At 41.3% G+C, this 27,626-nt stretch overlaps 1 protein-coding gene across 7 annotated transcripts in view; it reads left to right on the plus strand.

Moving 5' to 3' along the window:
• Cacna1e (calcium voltage-gated channel subunit alpha1 E) overlaps positions 1–27,626 on the plus strand; it is a 470,517-nt gene that overhangs the window by 356,063 nt on the left and 86,828 nt on the right. For all 7 annotated transcript variants that reach the window (XM_041662539.1, XM_041662538.1, XM_041662542.1 and 4 more), the window contains exon 10: positions 25,437–25,552. In XM_041662539.1, coding sequence (XP_041518473.1) covers positions 25,437–25,552 — 116 coding nt within the window. The remainder of the gene's footprint in view (positions 1–25,436; positions 25,553–27,626) is intronic.

Here is a 27,626-nt window from a genome sequence, read left to right on the forward strand (position 1 = left end):
GACCCCATTTATTGAATATAAAATTCTTATTATATTCAGGTAGTTTTTAAGTTTGATGGACAGAGCATAATTAAAACTACTTTTAAGGGACTATCCAAGCTTTGTTCAGAAGAAATTTTGTTATAGGTTACCTGTGCCCCTTAGTTCTGCTCTGCCTTGTTCCTCGGAGCTTATTCACTCTATGGTTGTCTGGTACCTTACACGATATGAAATTCTCATGTTCTTCATGCAGATTCCAGTTCTCTACATTTTAATTCCTATGAGAAGCAATGAGACTAATTTTGGGCATAGTTTAAGTTAGACCCATACAATGCTTAGACTAGAAATGTTTTATGCAGGGGCTGGAGAAATGGATCAAAGGTTAAAAGCATGTTCTGATTTTGCCGAGAGTTCTCGTTTGGTTGGCAGCACCCACATGAAATGACTGGCACTTGCCTGTGACTCCAGCTCTAGGAGGATCTGCCATCTCTTGCCTCCATGGGCACCTGAACTCATATACACACAGACACACACACACACACACGCACACACACATACACACACATACACACAGACACACACACACAAACTCATATACACACAGACACACACACACACACACACAGAAATCTTGACAAGAAGAGGCCAGTTGGAAAATTTTACAGTTGAAATAATGCTATAGTGGGTAGTCCCTCCACCCATGACTTCAGGCTACCTAGCCTGATAGAGTCAGTGCTTCTTGTCTGCTGACATGACTTCATTTATTTATTTGTTTGTTTGTTTGTTTATATTTTTACATTCAAATATTTACACTTCCTTCCCTCTTCCCAATCCCCTCCTGCTCCCCCACTCACCCTCCTCCCTCCTCCCTGACATGACTTCTTGAAAGGAAGAGGGGGAAATTGTTTGCTCTCTCATTTGTTGGTTGGAGATCAGACTGCTGATTCCATTCACCCTCAGGCAGAATGTAAGACTGTAGTGATGACCTTGTTGTGTATCCATGAGTGTGATGTGGGATTTCCCTCTGTATGCTGTGATTATCACTGATAAATAAAGGAACTGCTTTGGACCTATAGCAAAGCTATAGGGGAGTAGAGCTAGGTGGGGAAAACTAAACTGAATGCTGGGAGAAAGAAGAGCAGAGTCACAGAGAAGCCACGTAGCCCTGCTGGAGCTGGATAGAACTTTACCTGGTAAGCCAGAGCCAAGTGTCAATACACAGATTAATAGAAATGGGTTAAATGAATATGTAAGAGTTAGCCAATAAGAAGCTAGAGCTAATGGGCCAAGCAGTGATTTAATTAATGCAGTTTCTGTGTGATTATTTCAGGTCTAAGCTAGCCAGGAGGCTGGGAACTAACAAGCGACCTCCTCCAACATGAGCGTATCCAAATAAATCTTTGATAACCCTTCAAATGTGCTCTTGTGGCTTTGCCTATGTAATGTCATCTCTCCTATGGTGCTTTAGATAGGGCCCCCAGGATGACAAATGCCTGAGCAGGACTGGAGTCTAGGTTTCCTGGCTCTTTGTGTACCTATCCAAGTCTAATGAATTTTCTGACTATTTGTTGTCCATCATTTATCTTTTTCTTTTCATGACAGACAACAGTCTCCATCTCTTATCAGATCTAGCTACAAAGCTTTAGAGGCCAAGGTAGCCTAGGTTCGTAGTTCTTAGTTCATGGCTTCATGTCTCCAAGTGTTGGTTTTTCTGACTGGTGTATTATGGCTGATAGGAAGATGGGGAGGGGGTTTCCTTAGTACCCCCTGATATCCAGATAGATCATCTTGGATTGCTGATAAGCAGTAATTACTAGGCTTTCCCAATCCAGTGAAGGCAGGTATTTCAAGACCAGGACGAAGTGGGGTGATAGTGAGATCACAGGGAGAATTCTTCTGTCTTGGAGGTATTTAAGAAGCAGGCTTAAGGATAGCACAGTAGGAGCTCACACAGAGTTCTGTATCTGACTTTTAAAATTCTCTTTAGTTCACTTTGAAGATACATGAAGCTATCAGATGGCTTCTGATATTGATTTTCATTGTCATGCCTACTGGTACTACCTGCATAGCTCTTGGGTGATTGACATGTGTGGGAATGCGGGATAAAGGGAAAATTAATCAATATCCCCCCCTTATGATTTTGAGAGGTGGTGGTGGTGGGTGTCAAAAGTTTCTGTTGAAAGGAAGGGGGCACCATTGAACATTTAGGTGCCAGGTAGGGATGGAGACCACGAATTAATGGGGCAATGGGGACGTGGACAGAGCTAGAACAAATGTCACTTTCATACCCACCATCTTGGCCTTCTATTAGAATATTCCTGTTTTCATAACTTCCCTCTAATATACCTATTTGAATTTGGATATTCACAGTGTCTGTCATGCCCTTATGAGTCACTCAGATCAAGGTTCAGATCCCCACTAAAAATGTGGATCTGTATTTATTGATCTAGTGGGTGGAGGTTGTCAAGAGCATCCCTCAGTCGGCTGGAGCATGGTCTTTGGAGAAGCTATGTGCCCATAGTCAGGAGAAAAGCATGGCTTACATCCTAGTCAGGTGGGTACCAGGCAGTTACAGCTGTGAGCCCCAGAGACCCATATCTGCATGTGGTAAGGAGAAGAGCAAGGTGGTTCTGACTGCTTCTAGAGCTTTCTGAAAGGACACTGGGGCAATTGTGAAAAGATGCAGATGGCATACATAATTTCTTGGGCTGGAAGAAAAATTATATCTTGTACATATATGTTCCTAGGGGCTTTGTAGTCATCTGTGATAGTATATGGTGTATTGAAGTTCCCAGAGTGTCTTGATTATATTTCATTCTTTTATCTCTCTCATAAGTTCAAGAGGAAATCATTACCTCCATTTTGTAAAGGCTTTATTGATGACTTCTGTGGAATCACATAACTCAAATGTGTGAAGTAGAGACTCTCAGCAATCCCTTCTTCTGGCCTGTTGCTTTTTCTCTTACTGTTCAACTCACCTCCAACTATGAAACATTGTGTTTTCATGAACATGGCTCACTGATTAAAAAACAAACTCAGTCCAATCAATGTATCAATCACTTCACGTTCTCTCTCTCTCTCTCTCTCTCTCTCTCTCTCTCCCCCTCTCTCTCTCCCTCTCTTTCTGTAGTGGTCACAGAACCTTTAATACCTGCTTTCACTATGCTGTACAATAGGTATTTAGAATGCATTTGTGTTATTTAAAGGGCACTTTGTGTCTTTTGGACAACATCTCATTTTCCTTCCCATACCAGTATTTATGGTAACCAGTATTCTACTTTCTATGTCTATAAGTTCAATTTTTTTTTAAAAAAAAATGAAATCGGGGTCAAATAGTATTTGTTTTTCTGTGCTTAGGCTATATTTATAGTATCTTAGTCAGTTTCACATCACTGTGGCCAAAATACCTGGCAGACTATTTAAAGGAAGATTTATTTTGACTCAATTTCAGGGGTTCGGGTCCAGGATCTGCTTGCTCTGTGGCTGTGGGTCTGCGGTGAGAACACAGGAAGGTCACAACAGAGGAAAGTTGTTCACTCTGTGCAGCCAGGAAGGAGAGAGGAGGGTGACTAGGACTCTGACCAAGAGATGCCCATCATCCAAGTCTTCCCTTAATAATTCACTTCCTCTAAATAGCCCCACATCCTAATCAACCATTCAGTACGCACTCATTGTGGGATGAACGAAGCAGTTTCTCCATGATGCAATCACTTCTTAGTGATTGAACCCACCCATCAGGGACTCAGTATTTAACACACGTTTGTGGAGAGAAATGTGTATATATATACATATATATATATATATATATACATACACACACACACACACATATATATATACATACATACATACATATACCCTGCCTCAGCTATATATAACAGACAGCATGTCTTCCAAATTCATCTATGATTTCACAAACGACAGAATTTCTTTTAAATGCTCAATAATATTTGGTTACATATATCACACATTTTTCTTAGCTGTTCTGTTGATGGACACCTAGATTGATTCCATATCTTCGCTCTTATGAATAATGTTTTAATAAGCATGTGAGTAGAGATATCTCTTTGATACACTAATTTCATCCCCCTTAGATAGATACCCTGCAGTGGGATTGCTGGAGTAGCTGGCAGTTCTCTTTTTAATTTTTCGAGGAACCTGCACACTATTTCAATAATGACTATACCACTTAGATTCTTAGCAGCAGTGTGTAGAGGAGCCTTTCTCCACATTCATCCCAACACAGGCTTTTGTCATTTTAATCGTAGGCATTTGAACACGTGTAGTGCAATAGCTCTTTATGATTTTACTTTGCATTTCCATAGCAACTAATGACGTTGAACTAGTTTTCAAATACCTGTTCATCTACATTTCTGGAGCAGTATCTGCTCTGGGTCCTCTGTCCAAAGTTTTGTCGGGTTGTTTGTTTTCTTGTAGTAGATTCTTTTGAATTCTTGTACATTTTAGATATTGACCCTGCTCACCTATACAGTTGCCCAATACTTCCTTCTATTCTGTACTTCACACCTCTTCATCCTTCCTCAAAATTCACTTCTTTTGGTACAAGAATTTTTAATTTGATGAAGTAACATTTGTGTGTGTGTGTGTGTGTGTGTGTGTGTGTGTATGCATGTGTGCATGCGTGTGTATGCTTTTGTTATTGGTGGTTTGAGATTCAAAGTCTACAACCCAGATGTTTAGACTGACACGAAGAGTCTTTCTTTTGTTTCCTCTAGTAAGTTTTGGTCTCCCATCTCCATCACCAATCCATTTTGAGCTAATTTTTTTGCATGTGGTATAAGAGCTCATTCTTCCACATGAACACTCTCCAGCACTGTTTAACAAGACCAACTCTTCCTTCATTGCATATTTTTAGCACCTTTTATATTTATCTATATAAATAATATAGATTTATTTCTGGGTTCTGTCTTTCCTTTCTTTGGTCTGTGTCTGTTTTTATGCCATACCCATGTTGGAGTCTTGTTTTGTTTTCTATACTTGCTTAAGAAAAGATCTTCCTATGTTGGCTGGTGTCAAACTTATTGGATGTAACAATCCCTCTGCCTCAGCATCCCAAGCGGCTGGAATTGCAAGCATATGCCACTTATCTAAATACTGTGTGGTTTTTGAATATTATAACTTATAACTTTGGAATTATTAAATTGGGTAATGGGGTACTTTGTTCTTATACAATACAATATTTTATGACTAGGGTTGTTTTATATTTCTATGGAAAATCTTATTAGAATCTTGATAGGGATTACATTGAACCTTTGGATTGGTTTGGGAAGTAAGGACACATTAAGAGTGACTACTATCGTAACCCATGAGCACAGATATTTTCCTCTTCTTTTGATTGTTTTCTAACATTCAATGTGTAAATCTTTCACTTCCGTGGCTAAATTTGTTCCTCCTTTTCACACTATTATCAGCATGATTTTGTTCATGCTTTGTGCTTTTTGAAAATCTATTGTTACAATATAGATACACTACTGATTTCTGTGTGTTGATTTTGTATTTTACAACTTTGCTAAGTTTTATTCTTTCTTTTTTATTTTTATTTTATTTTTTTAAAATTTATTTATTTATTAAAGATTTCTGCCTCCTCCCTGCCACAGCCTCCCATTTCCCTCCCCCTCCTCCAATCAAGTCCCCCTCCCTCATCAGCCCGAAGAGCAATCAGGGTTCCCTGCCCTGTGAGAAGTCCAAGGACCACCCACCTCCTTCCAGGTCTAGTTAGGTGAGCATCTAAACTGAAATCCCAAGGTCCAAATGAGGAGCAGAAGGAGAGAGAGCACGAGCAAGGAACTCAGGACCACGAGGGGTGCACCCACACACTGAGACAATGGGGATGTTCTATTGGAAACTCACCAAGGCCAGCTGGACTGGGTCTGAAAAAGCATGGGATAAAACCGGACTCGCTGAACATAGCAGACAATGAGGACTACTGAGAACTCAAGAACAATGGCAATGGGTTTTTGATCCTACTGCACGTACTGGCTTTGTGGGAGCCTAGGCAGTTTGGATGCTCACCTAGTTTTATTCTTTCTTAACACTTCTGTTGTTGTTGCAGTTTAGAGTTTTCTGTGTGTAAGATCATGTAATCTGCAAATGCAAATGATTGTATTCCATATGTCTATGTTGTTCTCATCTAATTGCTCTGGCTAGGACTTTCTCAAGTAATATGCTGATTGGAAAAAGGGTAGATATGTTTGTCTTTTTCTGCTCTTCAAGGAAGAGCTTTTAACCTTTGACCATTGAGTAAAATATAAGCTTTGAGATTTTATACGGCCACCATCATACTGAAATGTACTACACTTATACTAGGGGCTCTCAACCTTCCTAGTGCAACCCTTTAATACAGTTTCTCATGCTGTGCTTACCCCCAACCATAAAATTATTTCGTCATTACTTCATAACTATAATTTTACTATTGTTATGAGTCATAATTTAAAGACCTGTGTTTTCCAGTGGTTATAGGCGACCCCTGTGAAAGGGTTGTTCACCCCTAAAGGAGTCATGACCCACAACTTGAGAACCACTGTTCTATAATGTTTTGAGAGTTTTTATCATAGAAGAATATTGAACTTAATATGTTGATACAATTTCCTTACTTCTTTGATGTAATATGTCAAGTTTATTAATTTGTGTATTTTCAAACATCTTTCAATCAGAAGGGTAAATCCCACTTAGTCATGGTGAAGAATCCTTTTAATATTCTGTTGCAATCAGCATGTTAGTATCATATATTTTTACCACCCTAGAGACTCTCTCTGCTCTTCCTGTTCATTCTTTTCTCCATCCAGTCACAGGAAACTAATGGATTTTTTTTATTATTTCTATGGTTTTGCCTTTGTAACTATGTCATAGAGTTAAAACCATGAAATGAATAGTTTGGTTCATTTTCTATAGCTTTAACTGAATACATGGGACTGTGTTGTTTATAAAAGAAAAAAGTTCATTTGTCCTGTAGCTCTGGAAATTGTAAGTCCTAAAGTAGATGTCTATATTATTGTCAAAGGCCTTATGCTGTATCATAATGTAGCAGGAAACAGAATGGTAAAGAAGGGCTCGCTGACTGAATTTAATAATAAAATGTAGTTGCAACTACTAACTCAGTCTTGAGAGAGAACTCACTGCCAGAATAATTAACTATATCCCAAAAGAAAGACATTCCTTTTCCATGTTTAATCATCCCCAAAGGTCCCTCCCAACACTACAATCTTAGGTTTCAACACATGTTTACAAAGGATGCATCCTAATATAACAACGCTTTCAGACTAGATTTTTGCACTTAATAATACTCATATATTTATGCTTGGTCTTCTCATGATATAATGGATCATTTATTTTTAGTGCTAAGTAATACCTCATTTCTTGTTAGTACTGAGGTCTGATTGTACCTTTTTTAAAAAAAAAAAAACCTGTCTACTAAAGGGCATCTTGGTCACTTCCATCTTGTAGCAGTTATGAATAAAGCTGCCATAAGCTTCCATCTAGAGGTTTTGATGTAGACAGAAGTTTTCAACTCCTTTGGGTAAATACCAAAGAGTATAATTACTAGATCATATGGTGAGAATGTTTAATTCCTAAGAAGTGCCAAATTGCCTTCCAAAGAGGTGATGCATGCCATTTTATATTCCAACTGGCCATAAAAGCCTTGCCAGCAGCTGATGTGAACAGTGTTATACATTCTGACCACTCTCTCAGGTATGTAATGATATGCTATTGTTTTAATTTCAACCTCTCATAACATACGATGTGGAGCAGTTTTTCATATGCATCCCTGCCATCTGTTTATCTGCTGTGGTGAGGCGCCTCTGAAGATTACTTTTAATCTGGCCGTTTCTTTTCTTGTTGGGTTTTCTTGTTGCTATTGATCTATTTCAGCTGGCATCTTTTACAAATATTTTTCTCAGTTTATGGCTTGTCTTTTCATTCTCTTTATGTCTTTCTCAGAGCAGAAGTCTGTGATTTTAATGAGGTACATTTGCCCACCTCCTTGCACATTTTTTGTGAATTATGCTTTTGGTGTCTTTTCTAAAGAGTATTTTTTATAACCAAGTCCATCTGGGTATATTCTTTGGTTATCCTCTAGAACATTTACAATTTAATTTTTTATTTATAATGTAGTTCATTTGCTTATCCCAATTGCATTACTGTAACAAAATACCACATATTGGATAAATTTACAAATAGTAAAATACAGTAATTTATAAAAACTATAAATTGTTTACTTAATTCTAGAAGATGGACATCTAAGATCAAGAAACAAAAGGATTTGATTGTAAAGTATCTCTTCTCTCAAGATGATGCCTTCTGGCTATATTCTCATGGGGCAGATGGGGAAGGTCTCCTGGAGAGGTAGATGTTTGTGCTTCACACCCAGAAGTAGAGGAACAGACAAAAGATCTAAGATGGTTCCCCGCTGCCCTTATACAAGGTGCCAATATTATGCACGGAGGCAAAGTTCTGATAGCTAACCACTTCCTAATGACCTGGGTTCTTAATAGAGTTTCAACGTTGAAGTCACTGTATCCAGGTTGTTTATTTTCAAACAAGGCACCACTATTTAGCTCTGGCTTCCTTGGAAGTCACTATGTAAGATAGACTGGTATTGGACTTACAGAAATCTGCCTGCCTCTGCCTCATGAGTGCTGGGAAAATGGCACGTGCCGCGTGCCCAGCATTGCTGCTGTTATTTGAAATGTTCATCGATTTATAAAAGGTATTTTGATCATATCCGACTCCCACTGCCTCCCTCCATATTCCCCTTTCACCAATATATCTTTCTTCCTGCTTCAAGTCCTCTTAAAAGCTAAGTCACTGAGTGTCGTCAGGCTGCCTATATGCATGTGGTATGATGCTGTCCGTTGGTGCATGGGGAATACGCCATTTGCCACACTTCATAGAAAAGTGGTCCGCCCCCCCTGCAGCAGTCTGCAACTGTGCCTCAGCTAGGGGTGGGGCCTTAGCCTTAGCAGCCCCTGCTCCAGTGGTTCTCAACCTTCCTCATGCTGCAACCGTTCCTCAGGTTGTGGTGACCTCAACCATAAAATTATTTTGTTGCTATTTCATAACTGTAATTTTGCTAACTGTTATGAATCATAATGTAATTATCTAATATGCAGGATATCTGACATGTGACCCTTGTGGCAAGGTCATTAAGTCCCCAAAGAGGTCACCACCCCTAGGATGACACCTGCCGCCCTACTCTGCACCAGAATTTTTAACATGCTTGATCTTATACAAGGAGCCACAATTTCTGTGAGTTCATGTATGTAACAACCATGCCTTGTCCAGTGGCCAGCATTTCACAGCACACTTCTCCATCTTCTGGCTCTTACATTCTTTATTCCTCTTCTTCAGTGATATTCCCTGAGCCTTGTGGGGATGTGGAGTGGAGCCCGATATCAGTGTCCTCTACAGCTGAGGGGTCATAGTCAAGCAATTCCTAGCACTTTGAACAGTTAGGACTCTGCATTAGCTACACACACACACACACACACACACACACACACACACACACACACACAGTGATAAGAAGCTCAAGGTTGACAGAAATTCAAATCTGGACCTCTGGGACATGTGGTCCAAGGAAGAAGTAATGGCCACCTTTCATATTTTCCTTTCAAACATGTAGGGGCATAGAGGACTTCCCTTACTTATTGGCTACCTCAGTACTTAGGCCTTACAAGTATGCCATCAGAAATGAAAACTAAATAGTAAGTATTATGAGCTGGGTACAAATTGAAATAACAAAATATTACCCATCAAATCTGGCAAAATATAAGGGATCTATTATCACTAAACAATATTTAATCCATGAATGCATGCCTGGCTTATCATCTGCAAACCACCCAATGTCTATAAAGAAAATAATGGCTTAGAACATCTCAACACATGCACAAAAAGGATTTAGCAAAATTTAATATTCCTGTTTAATAAAAGTTCACAGTAAATGAATAATAGAAGAGAACATTCTCAGTCTAACAAAAGGACATCTATAAAAAACCTACTGTTGGCATCATACTTAATGCTGAACTGTTATGAAATATTGATCCCTCTTCTCTGTAATCTAGAAATGGACAGAGACTTTCCCTTTTACTGTTCCTTTTTAACACTGTTAAGTAAATTTGAGTCATTTTAATAAGGCGAGGAAGAAAAATAAAGGGCACCTAAAATTAAAAGGAAAGAAGTAAAACTGCAAGTGTTTCACAGTTAACATGATTTTATACTAGAGAACTCTGCGGCCTCCATAAACCACTAGAGCTAGGAAGTGGATTTAGCCAGATTGCAGGATATAAGGTAAATATACAAAAATATTTGGTCTGTGTATTCTTTATGTACTCATAATATTCCCAATCTAAAACTTTTCTACAAAGACAATTTCAGGATGCTTTGTTTTACTGCCGGTTCCTACCAAGCTCCAAGGAAGAAGTAATGGCCACCTTTCATATTTTCCTTTCAAACATGTAGGGGCATAGGGGACTTCCCTTACTTATTGGCTACCTCAGTCCTTAGGCCTTATAAGTATGCCATCAATATGTGACTTTTAATAATTTTAAAACTAGAAAAAGTCAACTATCTATGATGAAAATAAAACAAGCCAGCCATGCCAAACTACAGAATATACTACAATATATGAAAGAAACCCTAGAGATGGCCAGAGCACACTTCTGGGCTGGAAATTACACTAGTGTGAAGCCATCAGTTTTCCCTAGACTGATGTATAGATTCAACATCGTAATAGTAAAATAGTGGAGGATGTAATACATCTAGTAGTACCAAAATAGAAGCTAATTTGAAGGAATAGAAAAGACTGTTCAAAAATGGATATGAAATACACGAGCTTGAAAATCATTTTGAAAAAACTAAAGGTGCAGAACTTTCATAATTTGATAGGTTCTAACATAGCCAAGACAACATCCCTCAGCTGTAAGACTGATAAATGAATCCCTGAGAATGGAATCAGGAGCCTCCTCTGTTGTGTGGGTGGCTGGCTTTTAAATGAGGTACAAACCTCTTTTTAATTAAATTTGCTTCGTATACTTGATATTTCTATGGAAGAAGGAAATCCAGAGCCTTGCCTTTCTCCAGATCAAACTTAATTTAAAAAGAATCTTTGAAAAGTTGGAGAAGAACAATGTTACTTGAAAAGAATACAAAAAAGCAGAAGAAACGAAGGCAGTGAGAAGTGGGAGTGTGTTCTAGTAACTTCCATTGTATGAACTTTGTTAAAAATTGAAAACAGAAGTTCTATTCATCAAAACAGACCCTTGAGATAACAAAACACAGGCCAAGGGAAAACAACTACATAGGATAAATCTACTTTGGGGGCTTTGACTTGGGTGATTGGGCCATTTTCTTTTTGTCAGCTTAGGAATGCATTAATGAATAGGCTCATTAATAGTGCCTGGATATTTTTTTGTAAAAGTTTTTTTTTTTTTCCAGAACATGGATGAATCATTCTGTCAGAAAAAAAAATAGTTATTTGACTTTTCAGATTCCTTGGAAAATGTAACCATTTTTCTCAGTAGTATTGGGCAAAAATACAGTCAGAGTACTAAAGAGACACCTTACTTCACAGTTAAACAAGATTCACCAGCTAAATCTGAGCCAGTCCTTCAGAAAGCAAAGCCTGTACCTGCTAGGGGCCTGGCTAGGAGGCATTACTACAAAGCAGTAGACAAACCTACTGTGAAGAAGTTGCCTAATCTCTGAAATAGAGGAATGGGTGATGCTCTGGGAAAGGATGCTGACAAGACATATATTTTAGGTGTCGGTTTTTATGAAAGACAGGTTCTAGCTATACACACACACACATACACACACACATTTACCCATATGTATACACATACATTTTTTTTTTTTTTTTTTTTTTTTTTGGTTTTTTCGAGTCAGGGTTTCTCTGTGGTTTTGATACACATACATTTTCCCTAACTTCAAGGGTAGCCACTTCTGTGCACTTCTAACATTTGCAGAGATGACATGTTTTCATCTAAGAACGAAGCAATACTTTAACTTAAACCTAGAATTCATCTTAACATTTGTATGCGATCTATCCAGGAGATCAGTGTTAATTGGCAGAATATGATTACTTGCAAAAAGGTACAGCTGTTTATGCTGGTTAAAAATCAGCGCTTTTAATAGGAATTTGTTTTAGTAGCTTCTATTGTATGGGCAATGGAATTTTCTTTCTCCCTGTGCTAGACAAGACTGAGTTTAATGGCTCCTCATACATCCATCCTTCAGCGTCTCTGAGCAGAAGGAGAAGATATCCTATAAACAGTTCAGGAGCTTTGGTGACTGCACATCCCAGCCTGTCAACTGAGTGTATCCTGGAGGACAAGAGGCAGAAGAGAGGATGAGAAAAGAAAAGAATGGAAAAGAGCAGATGATATCAGAGGAGGGGAAGGCACAGAAAGAACACAAAGAAGAAAAGGCATTGAGAATGCTACTCCTGTATTTTGTGCGGGCCTCCTAGCTGCTACTTGTCCTTTCAATCTACTGGCATAAGAAGAACCTTTTTCTGCCACTGCCTATGTGCCTGACCTTGAAAAGGCTTTCAAATGGCATTTGGCTTTGTGTGTGGAGAAGCATGCTGGGTGTTGAACTTAGGACCTCACAGATGCTAAGGAAATGCTCTCTGACTGAGCTACAACCCTGGTCCTTTTTAACAATGAAATAATATCATGTGTTTTGTGTCTTGTGAATGTTAAATGAGGCAGTTTTTACAAGACATTTATTAGCATGCCTGGTACATCAAGCCAAAATGAAGGGAATTAGTACGATGGCCTCAGTGCCGCACTTTCTGGCCACAAAAAAAAAAAATGGATTTGCTCCAGGAAGCCAGTCAACCTATCTGTGGTGAAGAATTACTTTTTGAAATCACCACTCCCAAGTGTATTTGATATCTTCATAAAATGCTCTTGTTCCAGAATGGATTACCAGGAAAATGAAATGAAAGTACAAAGAGATATATAACAAAGCCCCTTATTTTTATTCTTATATTTAACAGACATAAAACTTTTGTCCAGTTGTTCTAAAAGTTACTGAATGCTTTCTGATTCTGAATGTGACTCAGGGTAGAGGGGCAGCAAAGAGCATACTGATGGTGTTTGGTCCGCAGGCTCTGCACAACATCACACTATGAGGAGCCCATCTACTCCTGGGCAGAAATGTACGGGTAGGCTTAGTGAAGAACTTGGAAAGTTTATAGAACTCCCTTCTGGAGTGGAGACTGTAATCTAGACTGATAGCTCCTTAATGCTTCCAAACTAGAGAGAACGCTTTGCACAAAGCATCTGCTCCCAAAAATCCTGGAGGAAAAGTTTCTTCTGAAGATGGCAAATAGCACAAGGAACAATCAACAAGGGTTTGGAAGCAAAGACTTTCCCAAAAGATAGCTTTTTTCCCCCTCTTCTCTGAAGCTCATCAGTTATGAGCTCATCAGTTATGTTACCTTAAGTCCAAATGTCTGACTTAATATCTTAAAATGATGGGTATACCAGAGTTATCCATTCATAGCACTTTGTACTTTTAAAAGAACATTTGGAACCTCAGCTTCAACCCATGTCTATTGACAGTCTATCATGATGGGAGCTATATTTGGTGCCTTGGCTATGTGCCTGTTGGCATAGCAGCTTGGTGATACTGGCAGTGTTATCAATGCCATTTGTTCAGCAATTGCATTTCAGAGAGTTATATAATTTGTGTGTGGTTTGATTCAAAGACAGATGTGTTAAATACAAACATTATTAATTTTTTGCTATTCTGTGGGTTTAATTATCGCTCATAATATTTTGTCACTCCTGTTTGTTATGGTCTTCATTTTCCAGTGAGGACTGCAATCAATAAACATACAACTGGTAGTTCCTAAACATCCACCTCAAATCAGCTGTTTAGAAAAAGAATAGCTTTGCTCGCCCACTTTTGGACCTCTTGCCTCTAATAAGCAATATTTTCAGTAAGGTGATAATTAGTTACATGAGTGAAGAATTTGGGTTATCTGTAAAGTTACCTAATGAAGTTGGCGATTTATTAAATATTCTCAATTTTAAAAAGGATTTTGAAATAAAAGGTGATAATCATTAACTTTGGGGGAGACTACAGAAGGACAAAGTCTCAATTGTGGTAGAAAATACTTAGGTCTAGCAAGCAGTGTCTGGCCATGATGGTACCTTATAGCTTTAAAATAGTCTTAAAGTTCAAATAGAGTATTAAAGGAAAGATATACTGCTGCTTCTGAGATTGACTTGTTTGAGAGTAAATTATTAGAGGTCATGGCAGTGTGACTGATCACGTTGCCAGTAGATATGATCTTTAAGAATATATTGTTACCTGTGCTTTTTCGTTCAGTGAACATTAGCTGAGCTCCTTCTCAGCATCACATGCACCATTCTGGACACAGAGGACATTAGAAGACAGAGGCAGAAGACACCCTTTTCTCATGGAATTTGCATTGTATGGAAGGATAGAAAGTAGAAAGTCAAGTAGTTAAACAAAGAGCATTTTAGTGACACGTGCCCTAAATGAAATAGAACAGATTGGTAGCCTAGAGTCTTACAGGTAATGAGATGGTTTTGATTTTTTTTAAGTGAACCAATGAATTTTTATTGGCGTTATTCAGAGGATTATGGGTGAGGGGTTACTTACAAGATCCAGTATAACTAAAATACAAAGCAACTGCAATACAGCAGAGCCCAGTCTAACACCAGATCGCTACTCAGCTCTCTGCACAACTTGCAGGCAGCTTGACTGGTAGGAGACTCTGTTCTCATAGCCCAGATGCTCAGAGCCTCCTCCCCAACATTGTTTTTTAACCTTTTGTAACACCAGGGAGTCAGGGAGTGCCCTCGGGGAATCTTGTAATCTTGTAAGTTTCTGCTTTCCCAGATATATGATGTTTTATTGACTTCCCAAGGCTTATGAGCCAACATCACCCCCCTAGAGGGACTGTAGATTTTGTCATCAGGAAAGACCCCTGAAGTCAAGAAGAGAGAGAAAGAGACAGACAGACAGACAGACAGACAGAGACAAAGATGTGACCCATGCAAAGCCTGGTAAACCACAGTAAGGACTTTGGATTTTAACAGTGGGAAGCTAAGGGAAGAACCTTCAACAGTGGGGTTCTATATTTGTTTTGTTTTAGAAAGTTATCTGCTCCTCTTTCTTCCGTGGTGGGAATCAGAGGTTGGGATTAGAGTATAAGCAGAAAGTCAGGGAGTTTATTGGCTGCTACTGTCTGTGGGAAGCATCAGGCAAGGAATGACAGGTAGGCTGGACTGGGTTAATAATAGTGATGCTGAAGAGAGATTGCAATAACTACTAGGAATCACTAATGAAGTGGCTTGAGTTTGACTTAAGAAAAAGGCAGGATAGATGGTGACTCTAGCTTGAGGTAGAAGAAATTAGAAGAGAATTTAATTAGAGAAGAAATTAAAATGTTCATATTGGCCACCTTGAATTTTAAGTGCCTGCTTAATATTCAAATACCTAATGTCCGGTAGGCAGGTAGGCAGTCACATGGAATAAAGAGAAAGGGCAGGGCACACACCTGTCCTCAGTTTACACCATAATGGGGTTGTCAGTGAGTAAGTAGACCAGCACAGAGAATGGACGTGGTTGGAGGCCCAAAGCTCCTGGTGCAGGCTGTGTGATTTGAAGAAGTCCAGGCGCTAAGCCTGAACAATGGGACAAAGTTTGAGGGGATTCCTAACATGCCTGAACATAAGAATGGGTGGATGTGGGTATAAGGGTTGTGGAAACACCATGCCCTCTCCACTGTGTTGTTCAAATTCGAGACAGGAGCAAGAAATCTGCCTAAACCAAGTCCCTAAACTGTCTCCTCCTCCCCCAGCCTCCCCTTTATCTCCACCATCTCCTTTCCATTCCACTGGCTGGAACCTAGTGGCTTTGAACCTTCTCTTGAATTCTACTTGTCCAGTCGAAAGCAGAAGATGGTGTTTGTTTTTGCAAGCAAGAATTTTTTATGATTAAACTACAACATTGAATCTTTTTTGAAAGGATTCTTTATATTATCTGAGGATGTAGGACAGATTCTGGGGAATCTAATGTCCGCTATGAAGAAAACAATACGTATCCCCCACAGATTGAAGAGTGTGTAATGGCCAGTCTGGAAACAGCTCTCACTCACGCCTCTGAGCACAGCACACACCCTCCTCTGCACCGCCACGGGTTTTGGAGAGGGAGTTGCTTGCTCTGCTGCCTCAGAGGAGTGCAAAATGTGTCTCTTAAAAGAACACAGCCATTTGTTCTCTGTCAGGATGCCTCTTTCATCCTGTAATTAGCGTGCCGTGGGGGGTGTGGGTGGGGGAGAAAGAAGAATATGAAATGCTCCTACTTCACCATGACTTATTCTTCCTGCACCACAGGGTTTTGAACCCAGTGAAATATTGTGACTGAAACATACACTATTATATGCGCGCAGAGAGAGAGGAAGCGATGTGTGTGCCTTGGAGTTCATGCCTTGATAGTATCTGTGTGCCAAACTGAGGTGGCACAGGCTGGTGGGTTATTAAACAGAGGGAGAGAGCTGAATTCCGCTTTGTAGCTCTGTCTTTCACTGTTTCCTAACCCTTCCAGCGCCCCAAGGGTTTTTACAGTCCCTTCTTGCAAGATTTTTGTTGTCTTTTAGTCTTTGCAAAGCCTGGGACTAAACCCAGGACCTCATGCATGTTTGCTAGGCAAGTGCTGTGCTGTGGTCTGCCTTAGAAGGTTTTAAAGACAAGCACGTGAGAACTGCCACTTGTGGTTGCACACAGTATGTGTTATTCCAGGTTCATCCAGCTAGTGGAAGGGAACAGAGACATTTGTGGAACAAAGAGTACAGCTTTCAAGAATATTTGCCAGGTTTGTTTTGTTATGTTTTGTTTTTCAATTTTACTTGCAGCAGTAGCAACAATAATTTCCTGATTTTTGTTTGGCTGAAAATCATTAGCATCTTTCTAGCATGTGCCAGCAGGGGACGAGAAAAGTTGGTGGAGAAGCCAGCCTGACTCTGTCCAATCCCCAGGGAGGATCTTTGCAGCACTGGCCACATCTCCTGTAGATAACACAGCAGCCTTGATGCTATTGGCCCTACTGGCCTTTAATATAAATGTGTTATGAAATCCAGCTGAGTTCTGTGCAGAGATGAACTCCTGGTCTTCCTCTACTCCGAAGCCTGCTTTGCCCAGTGCCTGTTTTACTTTGGTTCATTTCACTCCTTTCTTCTTGGCTACTAAAACCCTTGAGGTTGTCTTTGGTTCATCTCTTTATTATGCTCCATGTTGTAGAGGTCAGTGTGTCCTCTAAGCTCTACCTTCAGATTATAATCAGAACTTCACAATTTTTCAGCAGTCCCACTCTGCCCATGGCCAAGGTCATCTAGATATGTTCTAGAAGGCTTTGCTGATTTTCTATGTCCCCTTCAGTTTCTTCTCAACAAGGCAGCCAGAAACATTTTTTTTTGCAAACTTCAATCAGTCTTGTAATTATTCTGCTCCATCCCTAGTGATAGTTTCCTAGCTGAACTGCGGAAAGTCAAACCTTCAGAGAGCCTCCCTCTACATATGTCCTCACACACAGTCTGGCCTCATCTTAGTCAGCTTCCACTTACTCAGTTCCTGATATGGGAGGTCCTTCTGTATATGTGTTGCTTTTATTGGTTAATGAATAAAGCTGCTTTGGCCTATGGCAGGGCAGAATATAGCCAGGCTGGAAGGGATATTTAGAGAGAGTAGGCAGAGTCAGGGAGATGCCCATGTAGCTGCCGAAGGAGAAGGATACACCGGAACCTTAGGAAACTTATCGGTAGGCCACAGCCTCATGGCAGTACACAGACTGATAGAATAGGGTTAATTTAAGATATAAAAGCTAGCTAGGAAACACACCAGAGTCATTGGCCTAACAGTATTGTAATTAATATAGTTTCTGTGTGATTATTTGGGTCTGGGTGGCCTGGAAACAAATGAGCAGCCTCCTACTACAAGTAGCCTCTGTCCATATGGCCTCATTTCTTTCATCCAGTGCACCCCCTCATATTCCTGTGCTCCAAGGCCTTGTCCTGGATGTCCCCTATCTCCCTGGAGTGTTCCTCCCCAGATATATCTACACAACTCCCTACTTTGTATACCTCATGCCACTTCTGATGTATTCTCATTGAGGCCTTCACTGCTCACTCAACCAAAAACTCTGTCCTTGCACTTCATACTTACTGTACATTTTTTTCTGCTTTATTTCCCTTGAGCACTTGTCAGTGTACTCTATGCTATATGCTCTCCTCACCTCCTTTTCTGTCTTTGCCTTGCATGGTGATGCAAACGGTACGGGGACAAATATATTTCATTTATCCTTGATGTTGACTAATATCGTATTTAAGTTATTTCTGCTTCACTGTGACAAAAATACTTGATAGAGACCAATTAAGGGGTTTGGGGGTTATTCTGGCTCATGTTTTCAGATGGTCCAGTCCATCATGGTGGAGAAAATATAGCAGAGCGTCTCAATTCATAATCTTCTTTCAGGCCGGTGTTGTAATAGGAGCGGCGAGGCTGCGTCCCCAGCACCCCGGCCGCCTGCTAGCTTATGTCCCGAAATAATTACATGGACACTGTATTCTTTTAAACACTGCTTGGCCCATTAAGTCTAGCCCTTACAAGCTAATTCTCATATCCCAATCAACCCATCTCTAATAATCTGTGTAACACCGGTCTTACTGGCGGCTTGTTTCATCGCGTGCGTCTGCCCAGGAGAGGGGAGCATGGCCTCTCTGAGTTCACTTCCTCTTCCTCCCAGCATTCTGTTCTGTTTACTCCTCTCACCTATGTTTTAACCTATCAGGGCCAAGCAGTTTCTTTATTGCTTAACCAATGAAATCAACAGATTGATATATGACACTCCCACATCAGGCCGGAAGGCAGAGAAAGGCTGATGATGGGATTTTATTATCTCCTTTTAATCGATCTGTACCCCAAGCCCATGAAAGAGTGCCACCCACTTTCAAGGTGGATCCTTGTCCCTCCATTAATTCTCTATAGAAACACTCTCACAGACATACTTGGCGGTGTGCTAGGCCATCTTCTAGGCTATTCTAAATCTGGTCACATTGATCACAATGATGATCAACCATCACAACCATATTCTAAAACAATGCCTAGCATGTGGCAGGCACTTGTAAATTGTGTTTTGGAGATAGGATAGATAGACACAGAGGAAAGCCTTGGTAATAACTTATTTCTATTACGAAATATTATCAGAAATGTCCTTAATACTTACATGGAGTATGTTAGATGCCAGACTTTGGGCCCCTCACCTGTTTTTCAGTCCTCACAATGACCATTTAAGATGGGTGTGATATTTATTCTGAGTTTACAAACTGAGAACCAGGTTTAAGGGCTTTAATCAAAGTAGAGCTGGGATCCAAGCCCACGTCTGTCCAACATCAGAGTCTTTTGTAGTTATACTTCAACACTACAGATTATATCAGATTTTAGATTGAAAAGCAAAGCAGGAAACATAGTTCCACACATTCATTATCCCCTTTATGTGAATGGCCAGACCTGTGTTATTCTTTAAGTTCCTATAGGTCAGCCTCCACTTGTTGCAGACCTTGGGCTGACAAGCCAGTGCCATTCTCTCTGCTTTAGTTTATCTGAAGAGGAAAATTAGGCTGGGCTACATTTCTTTCTCATGTCTTGATTGCTTGATATCCTGATCTGAGAGACCTGTGGTCATTCATTCATTGTCATGGATATAGCGCAGAGGGGCAGAGGCTGAGTACATCATGTCATGTAATGCCAATCACTTGCCCTAACCAATCTGGAGAAGAATTTCTGCTCCTAGGAGGAGCCTCCCAAAGTGCCTGGTTTTGAGTATGGATGACACAATATGTCTGAACATTTGCACCTGCACACTAACCCTGCTTATGAGAGTCAACACTAGATGGGATTTTGAAGGCCAGGTTCTGTTTTAGCCATCTTTTATTGACAAGATAAATCTCCTTAAATCCTTCTTGGAATGAGTCAAGGGCTAAGACATAAATAACTATAATGTTACTGAACTGTGTGACCTTCAGGAAAGTGTTTGCCTTCTCTGGGGCTATGTTTGCTTCTCTGGAAAGTGGAAGAAAGGTTCCCAGACTTCATAGACTGAAAACATAATGGTGAAAAGTCTTACCCCATCTGCTTTCCAACACAGCTGCGGTTAAAGCAAGGCCCACCCTCAGTAGCCAGCCTGACTCCCCTGACTGCTGTCTTTGTTTCAGAATGTTAAGGTTGAAGATGTTTTTCTTGGTGTCTAACCTAAATCCCTCCTTACTAAGACAAGGATCATAGAAGAATATTGGCAAGGTTCCCTTGTGGGTAACCAAACCTGATGAAATCATGGACTCTGAAGATTAACGGGAATGTGATCACGTGGCATTTGTGTGCTGCGCAAAGTCTATCTGCATATGCCTCAGGGTGCTGGTGTGAGCTTGTCTGTCTGTGCCAATGTGTGTGTGATGAGGCATGCAAGTGTGTACAGAAGTGTGGGTAAACAGATCTTTGAGTCATACAGGTCAGTCCATCCTGGCAGGCTTTGTCTTCCTTTCGGGTTGCCATGACAGCAGGAAGAGCCTCTGCACCAGTAAACAAAGCTCCCTGTATGCACTGAATCAGGAGCAGCGCTCTGGAGCTAGGGGATAAGCCAAGAGCCAGTATCTTCCCCCAGAGAGTTTTACAGCAGGCTTTCCAGAACATTTAGTCAGTAGACAAGTGGAGCGACCGCCTTCCAGGTATTCTGAGATGCCGAGGTGGCATAGCATGGATTAAAGCAAGTTAATGGCCCCCAATTCAAGTCCCTAAGACTCAGCAAACATTATGATAAATCCTAGATTTGTGGTTGGCCAAAGCCCGTTCTATCATCTCCTGATGGACTAGCACTAGTCACTTTATTAATACAGAAATCAGCTACATTGTGAATTACCTATGACAATAGCTCCTTATAGCTCAACAAATTCACAAAGTAGAAATCAGCCTTCATATATATATATAAGAATGATTTGCAAATGAACTCTGTTTTCTTTCTACCCCTTCAGGCATGTGTGATGCATGTTAGGGCATCCTTCCTTGTCTGAGATTATCCATGCAATACTTCTACTTTATCTTATTGGGAAAATCTAGAATTGACTGTATATTAGAGTTGGTTTTTAACAATATATGGCTCACATGGAAAGTACTAGAAAACAAACATAAATCCAATAACAAGGAAGGAGGAGTTCTTTACCACATGATGCAAAATCGGGCTTCTTCAGTCCCATAAGTGAAATTTGAGAATATGAACTTAGCATACACACACAGAGAGCAGAATGGAGGGTCAGCCAAATCCAAGTTCACCTTCTTCCAGGCTGTTGTGTCCTAAGGGAACCTGCATATGATCCTTCCTGGGGACTTGAGTGAGAAGAGGGTCTGTCCAACATTATGAATCACAAGGATAGGAAAAGGAAAATTTCAACATGGAAGCCCAATTCAGGTTTTTGTGACTATACTGTCTTTTTACAGATCACTGTTCCTAGAGCACACTTGTTACAGCTTCTGCTTGGAAACACTGTGTGTGTGTGTGTGTGTGTGTGTGTGTGTGTGTGTGTAGAGGACAAAGGAATGTTATCATTCCTCAGGAGCCATTTGACTTCTGCCGTTTGTTTTTTTGAGACAGTCTCTCATTGGCCAAGGCCTCAACAGTTAGCCTACATCAGTAGCTCCCAACCTTCCTAATGCTGTTACATTTTAAGCCAATTCCTCATGTAGGAGTGGTCCCCAATCATAAAATTACTTTGGTTGCTTAAGTCATAACTGTAATTTTGCTATTGTTATGAATCATGATGCAAATATTTGATATGCAACCACTATGAAAGGGTTGCTCAACCCCCAAAGGGTCATGACCACCGCCCCCCCATGAGAACCACTGGACTAGACTGACTGGCCAGCCCAAGGATCTTCCTTTTGACTGGGATTACAAGTATGAGCCATTACATCTGGCTCTGTTTGTGGTGGGCTCTGAAGTTTGGATTCAGGTCCTCATGCTTGCAAGTAAACACTCTTCCCGGCCCCTTGTGGTTCCTTCTAATGTCAGTTCTGACTGATGAGGAAACCGAGAAGTCCCCTCCCTGTCCACTAGTAGCAAATGCTCCCAGAATCCTTTGCTCTGAGAACAGACCTGGTGGTGATTCTGCTGCATCCCATGCTGATGTATTTTATTCTGGTGTGGAATTCTAGAGACTAAACAGAGCACATTAGAGCTCTGTGACACCATGGGTACAGAAACACTGGATGGAACTGATTATCTATGGGCATCTCCTAAACCTAGGCGTGTGTCAGGAGACTTCCAAAGAACTGGACACCCTTCTGCTACTATAAACCAGAACTCTCCTTAGATTAAAGAAGGTGGATTGGGAATTTAAGGCCAGCCTTGGCTATATTAGTGAGTTTGAAGCCAGCCTGGGCTATAGTAAGTGAGTTCAACATGGAATAGAAAGAAGGTGGGATTTAGAGTTACGGTTTCTTCCTGTGGTTCTCTGGCCTTGGACTCTTGCTATTTCAGAGAGCTACTTGACACCCTTCAGATTCAATTTTCTGAGTCAGATAATAGAAACACTTGTACTGCTTGCCCTACATACTCAAGGATTTTCCTGTCCCTTTGGTCGGACCCTACTGAGATTCTTCTTTGTCATGATCTTATTCAAAATACTCCCTCGGGGTAAATTTTTCCTAGCCCAGTGCCCAGAGCTTGTTGGAAATTCAAGACATAAGTATATATGAAAATATGAAATGGGAAGAAACACGGGTTGGCTATAGCCAGCTAAGTGGTGGACCATGGAAGGACTTGAGCTCTTTGAGCAACTAGGCCTGGGTGCTTATATCAGCTCCATGTCTTAGAATAGATCAAATGACTTAACTTTTACATTGGAAATGAAAATTCCTATTTTATTGCCTTTTCAGAATAGCTGTAGAGATTGAATGAGCAACATGTAGGAAGGGACTTGATGAAGAAAAAGATAAATGTTATTTATCATGGTTCTTACTTGGGGTTTGGAAGTTTAAGATGACAATGATCCTTTAAAAAGATGAGTAATAGCACAAAATATATGAAATGAAGGAAGACGCATAGTTAGTTAAGAAACAAAGTAGGTACCATTTCAATGGTCCAGGCAGAGAAGATGGGGTCCACGGTTAAGGCAGTGAGGAAGGAAGGGAAGGTGGGTTCAAGTACTATTTTGATAGTATAACCAACAGAACAATGACACTAATAAGTCAGGAGGGATGAATCAAAGAACCACAGGTAAGAATGTTGGTGAGTAGTGAAGCTATGAATTACCCAGGCCACTATTACTTCTTAACTGTTGAAATCCAGAAAAGAAGATGACAGGAAGCATCCCCGGGCTTGAGTTCCACTACCTAGACCCTCCCTACCTTGGGTCACTCTTTACTTTTACTTCTCCCTTCATAGTACCTTTAGTGACTCATTGTGTCTTCAACCATGCATATGCCTTGTCCCCATATCTTCAACTTGACAGCAACCATTGCTATTGGGTTGTATGCAGAAAGTCCAAGCAAAGCGTGAGCAGGCATCTGTCTGTATCCTGTTACACCATCGTCTCATCCCCTCTGCTGCAACTGGGTTATTTCCCTCAGTCCCTTACTCCTTTCTTCTTCCACCGACTTTAGGGATCAGCAGGCGGGACTCAAACAGCGGCTGTTCTACCTTTCTGTCTGGATATGGTTAGCTTCCAACTGTGCTCCTATGCCACTACATTAGCAAGGGGTGGTTGGCCTGGGAGCATGATAGTTAGGAGGCATTGGTACAGGTCGTTTCTGGAGAAGCCCAATAGCAGGTGACTGGTTCTTTCCCATCTGATAACCCATTGGATTTTCTCTACCAAGGAACTCTGAGTACTATCCATCTACTGCTCTTTCCTTCCTTTTCTTCTGTCTCCTTCTTATCTTCCCCCTCCTCTTTATGGAGCTTAAGACTTTGTGTCTGTGTGTGTGCATGCACATGGAAATCAGAGATAAACCTTGGGCATTAGTACTCAGGAGCCATCTACTTTAATTGCTTGAAACCAGACCTGACATTGAACTAGGCTAGTTAGCCAGTGAGGCCTAAGGATCTTCCTGACGACAGCTAGATTTCTCCATTCCCCTCTTCCTGAGGTTACAAATGCATGTCACCAGGCCTGGATTTTTTGGCATGGGTCCTAGGATTCAAGCTATGGGGCCTCATGCTTGTGCACCAAGAACTTTACCAACTAAGCTCTCTCCCAACCTCTTAAGATTTAGCCTTTTTAAAACATGCTTTGTTCCTCTCCCTGTCACCGGCTCTTCCTTTACTCTTGACCTTTCTCTTCAGCTTTCCTCACTCTTACCTCCCTCTGCCTTACTCACCTTCCCACTGTCTCTTTCTGAGAGCCAGGTTCTGTCTTGTTGTTTCTTCCTTTCTTATTTATTAAATAAGTTGTCCACTAAATAAAATGGACACCAGCCATCAGCAGCCCTTTAGTCCTTCATGTTATAAGTGTTATTGGCCTTCAGTGTCATTCCCTATTAACACCACGATATACTGGACACCATGGCAACATGGTTTGACTTTGCATCCTTGCAAGTTATTTTGATACTTAAGCCTTAATTGCTGTAAATGGAGGTTTCTCATTCATTCCTGGCCACCCAGAACTGAAGCAACCACACAGAAACTGTATTATTTGCAATACTGTTTGGCCAATAGCATAAGCGTATTTTTAGCTAGCTGTTACATCCTAAACTAACCCATCTCCATTAACCCATCTATCACTACACGGCTGTGGTTTACTGGGTAAAGTTCCATCCCCGGCATCTGCCTCCAGAGGGGCTATATGGCTTCTCGCTCATTCTACCTACTCTCTCTTCCTCTATCTGCTTGGAACTTCTGCTAAGCCACTGGCCAAAACAGCTTTGTTTATTAACCAATAAAAGCAAAACATCGAAGGACTTCCCACACCAAATTGTCTCCTCTACAGATGGGAATGTTAACAGTATTGTATTAGCACCTTGTGGGGATTAGATGAGCTAGTGGGCCTGGGCTAGCGTACACTCACTGGCAAATATACTTTAGTCACTTACCAAAAGCATGAAGGAGAGAAGTGCCTTTGAGAGGGTCAAGGATGCCATTGTGGCTAAAGACACGAACCATTCTGAAGCAGATTGCCAAATAGTTAAACTCTTTTCAGCATAGAGCAAGCAGGGTAAAGGATGTGGAGGCCTCTGCCTGAGGTGGAATGCAGCTCCCTTCTGTAGAACACTAGAGGGAGATCATCTTGCAGCTTGGGTAAAAAGAAAGTAGAAATAGGGTAACTAGAAGCTATCAAATACTCACTCTTGCTTCCCTCTTTCTCTTCATCATGGCATTGTGCGAACTCAGGGGACTGTTCTTGTTGTCCACAGGGAATTTGCCAAAGAAAGAGAGAGGGTGGAGAACCGGAGAGCATTCATGAAGCTGCGGCGCCAGCAACAGATTGAGAGAGAGCTGAATGGCTACCGTGCCTGGATAGACAAAGCAGGTAAGGACTGCATAAGGGAAGAGAAAATTGAATGGCTACTGTGCCTGGAGAGACAGAGCAGCTAAAGCCTGGCATTAGGGCACTGGTGGGTAACTGCCCATGCATAGCTGACTAGCCCTGCCCAGTACATCTAAGACTCCCATGCAGTGGGCAACCTAAACTAGAGCAGAGAGAATTGCTGAGAGCCCTGTGAGGGTTTAGGCTCCCCTTCTATTTGGAGATCTTCTAGGGTCTGACCCTCTTCTCAACTAAATACCTTCCACAGGAAGTGTTATCAAGCTGAACTCAGTAAAGGAGAACAAGTTGGTCTGGTGATATTTGATGCTTTGCCCCACCTTAGGACTGATAATCCGTGGATTCAGCAAATAAAGATTGAGTGCCTACTTAGTGCCAGAACTCAGAGTACAGAGCTGAGCCAGATAGCCTACCATGCCTCCAAAGCTCATGTCTCCTGGAACTCATCTTTCTGCAGTTGGGAAGCAAGCGATAAACAAAATAACTACCAACTCACAAGAAGGTGATGAGTACAGTGGGGGAAGCAGATCAAGCAGAGCTGTGTTGGAGGTTTGTGCTCCAGTTTCCCACAAAAGGGTTCAGCGTGAACTCGTCTGTGTAGAGACTTGGAGAAGATAAGCAGTTGGCCTTGGGAAGAGCTGGGGGAGGAGACTCATAACTCCAAGTCCTCCCGAAGGGATTGGCCGCTGCTGCTCTGCTACAGAGGGGAAGAGAACAGGGCAGGAGTGGCGAGAGACAGTGTGAAGGCAGTCACAGCAGTTCCGTGTGTAACCTGCTGGGCCACAGGACTTTTCCCAGTGAGTAGAGGTGCCGTGACTTGGAATCTTAAAGGGAAATTATGTTTGCAGCACTGGAGTTAGACCACAGAGGACAGGGCCAGAGGTATGGAAGAGATGAGGGTGCAGATCCCTGCAGCTGTTCAGGCAGGAGATAGGAGTTGAAGGCAGGTGTTTCAGCCGCCTGGTACCTGAGCCATCTTCACTGCTCACACATGGAAATCATTAGGGCCCAGCTATAGGAACGGGTCTAGACCCACCATGATGGCATTGGTGCAGAGTCACCAGAGTTGAGGTGGCTCAGGTGCTAATGAGAGATATCCATCACCTAGTACCTAACAATAAAAAGGAAGCGTTTGCTTTTGTTATTATTTTAAAGACTGGATTGAATCGGTGTTATATGTCTTCATTTTTCCTCCAGAGCAAAGAGTGATTTTTATTGAATAATTAAAGAAAATCTTGCACACGACAGTCAGCATCTTTTCTGTTCCTGATAGAAAGCCAACAATAAGTGTGAAGTCACAATGGGACAATAAGAACCATAATTTGATGCTAATTCTAGGAGCCCCATTCTTCCATAGGGACTTGCAATGATGCAGTTACACTTAGTGTGACCACCAACATCCCAAAGCCCTCTTTAAGCTCAGGAGTGAATTTTTTATTGTCTATGAGGGCTGAGAAGGGATATATAGGATTAACACCCAGACCACATACTCCCTGATTTAGACATTCACATTTCCTGTCCTCCCTGGAGGCAGGAGCTATGCTGTCAATTGTGTGTCCATTGCAACCCCTTCTCCTCCAAGCCTATTGAGTAGGGGTGAGGGAAACATAAATCTCTCCTCCCTCTTCCCAGAATGGTAAGTAAGTCTGCCTGCCCATGGGAAGGCAAGCTGAACTGCCTCCAGGCCAGACAGCCAGCTTGAAGTTTCCAACTGTCCTTGGCATCCTCAGCGGTGGAGCCATCTGACAAACTGCTGAGTGAGCTGGCAGCAAACCCAGGAATGACTTTTCCCGGACCCGATCATGACCCCACCCAGTGTCGGGTGCCATGGAATGCTGCTCTTTTGCAGTGCGCTTTTCTAATCCTCGAAAAATCCCGATGTTCCCTTTCTCCCAGTAGCCAGTTCTCTTCCCCCATCTAAGGAAAAAAAAAAAAGAAGCACTGAAAAGTCAAATTGTGCTTCCTGGCCCTTCCCTTTGCAAGTGGAGCGAGAGTGAATCAGAGACATATGGGTTACATTTCCCTGGAAAGACTCAAGTTAGAAAGCGGACTTGGCAAA

This window comes from Microtus oregoni, unplaced genomic scaffold (assembly GCF_018167655.1).
Source record: "Microtus oregoni isolate MIOR12 unplaced genomic scaffold, Mior012 000013F_ref0000133, whole genome shotgun sequence".
Lineage (NCBI taxonomy): Eukaryota > Metazoa > Chordata > Mammalia > Rodentia > Cricetidae > Microtus > Microtus oregoni.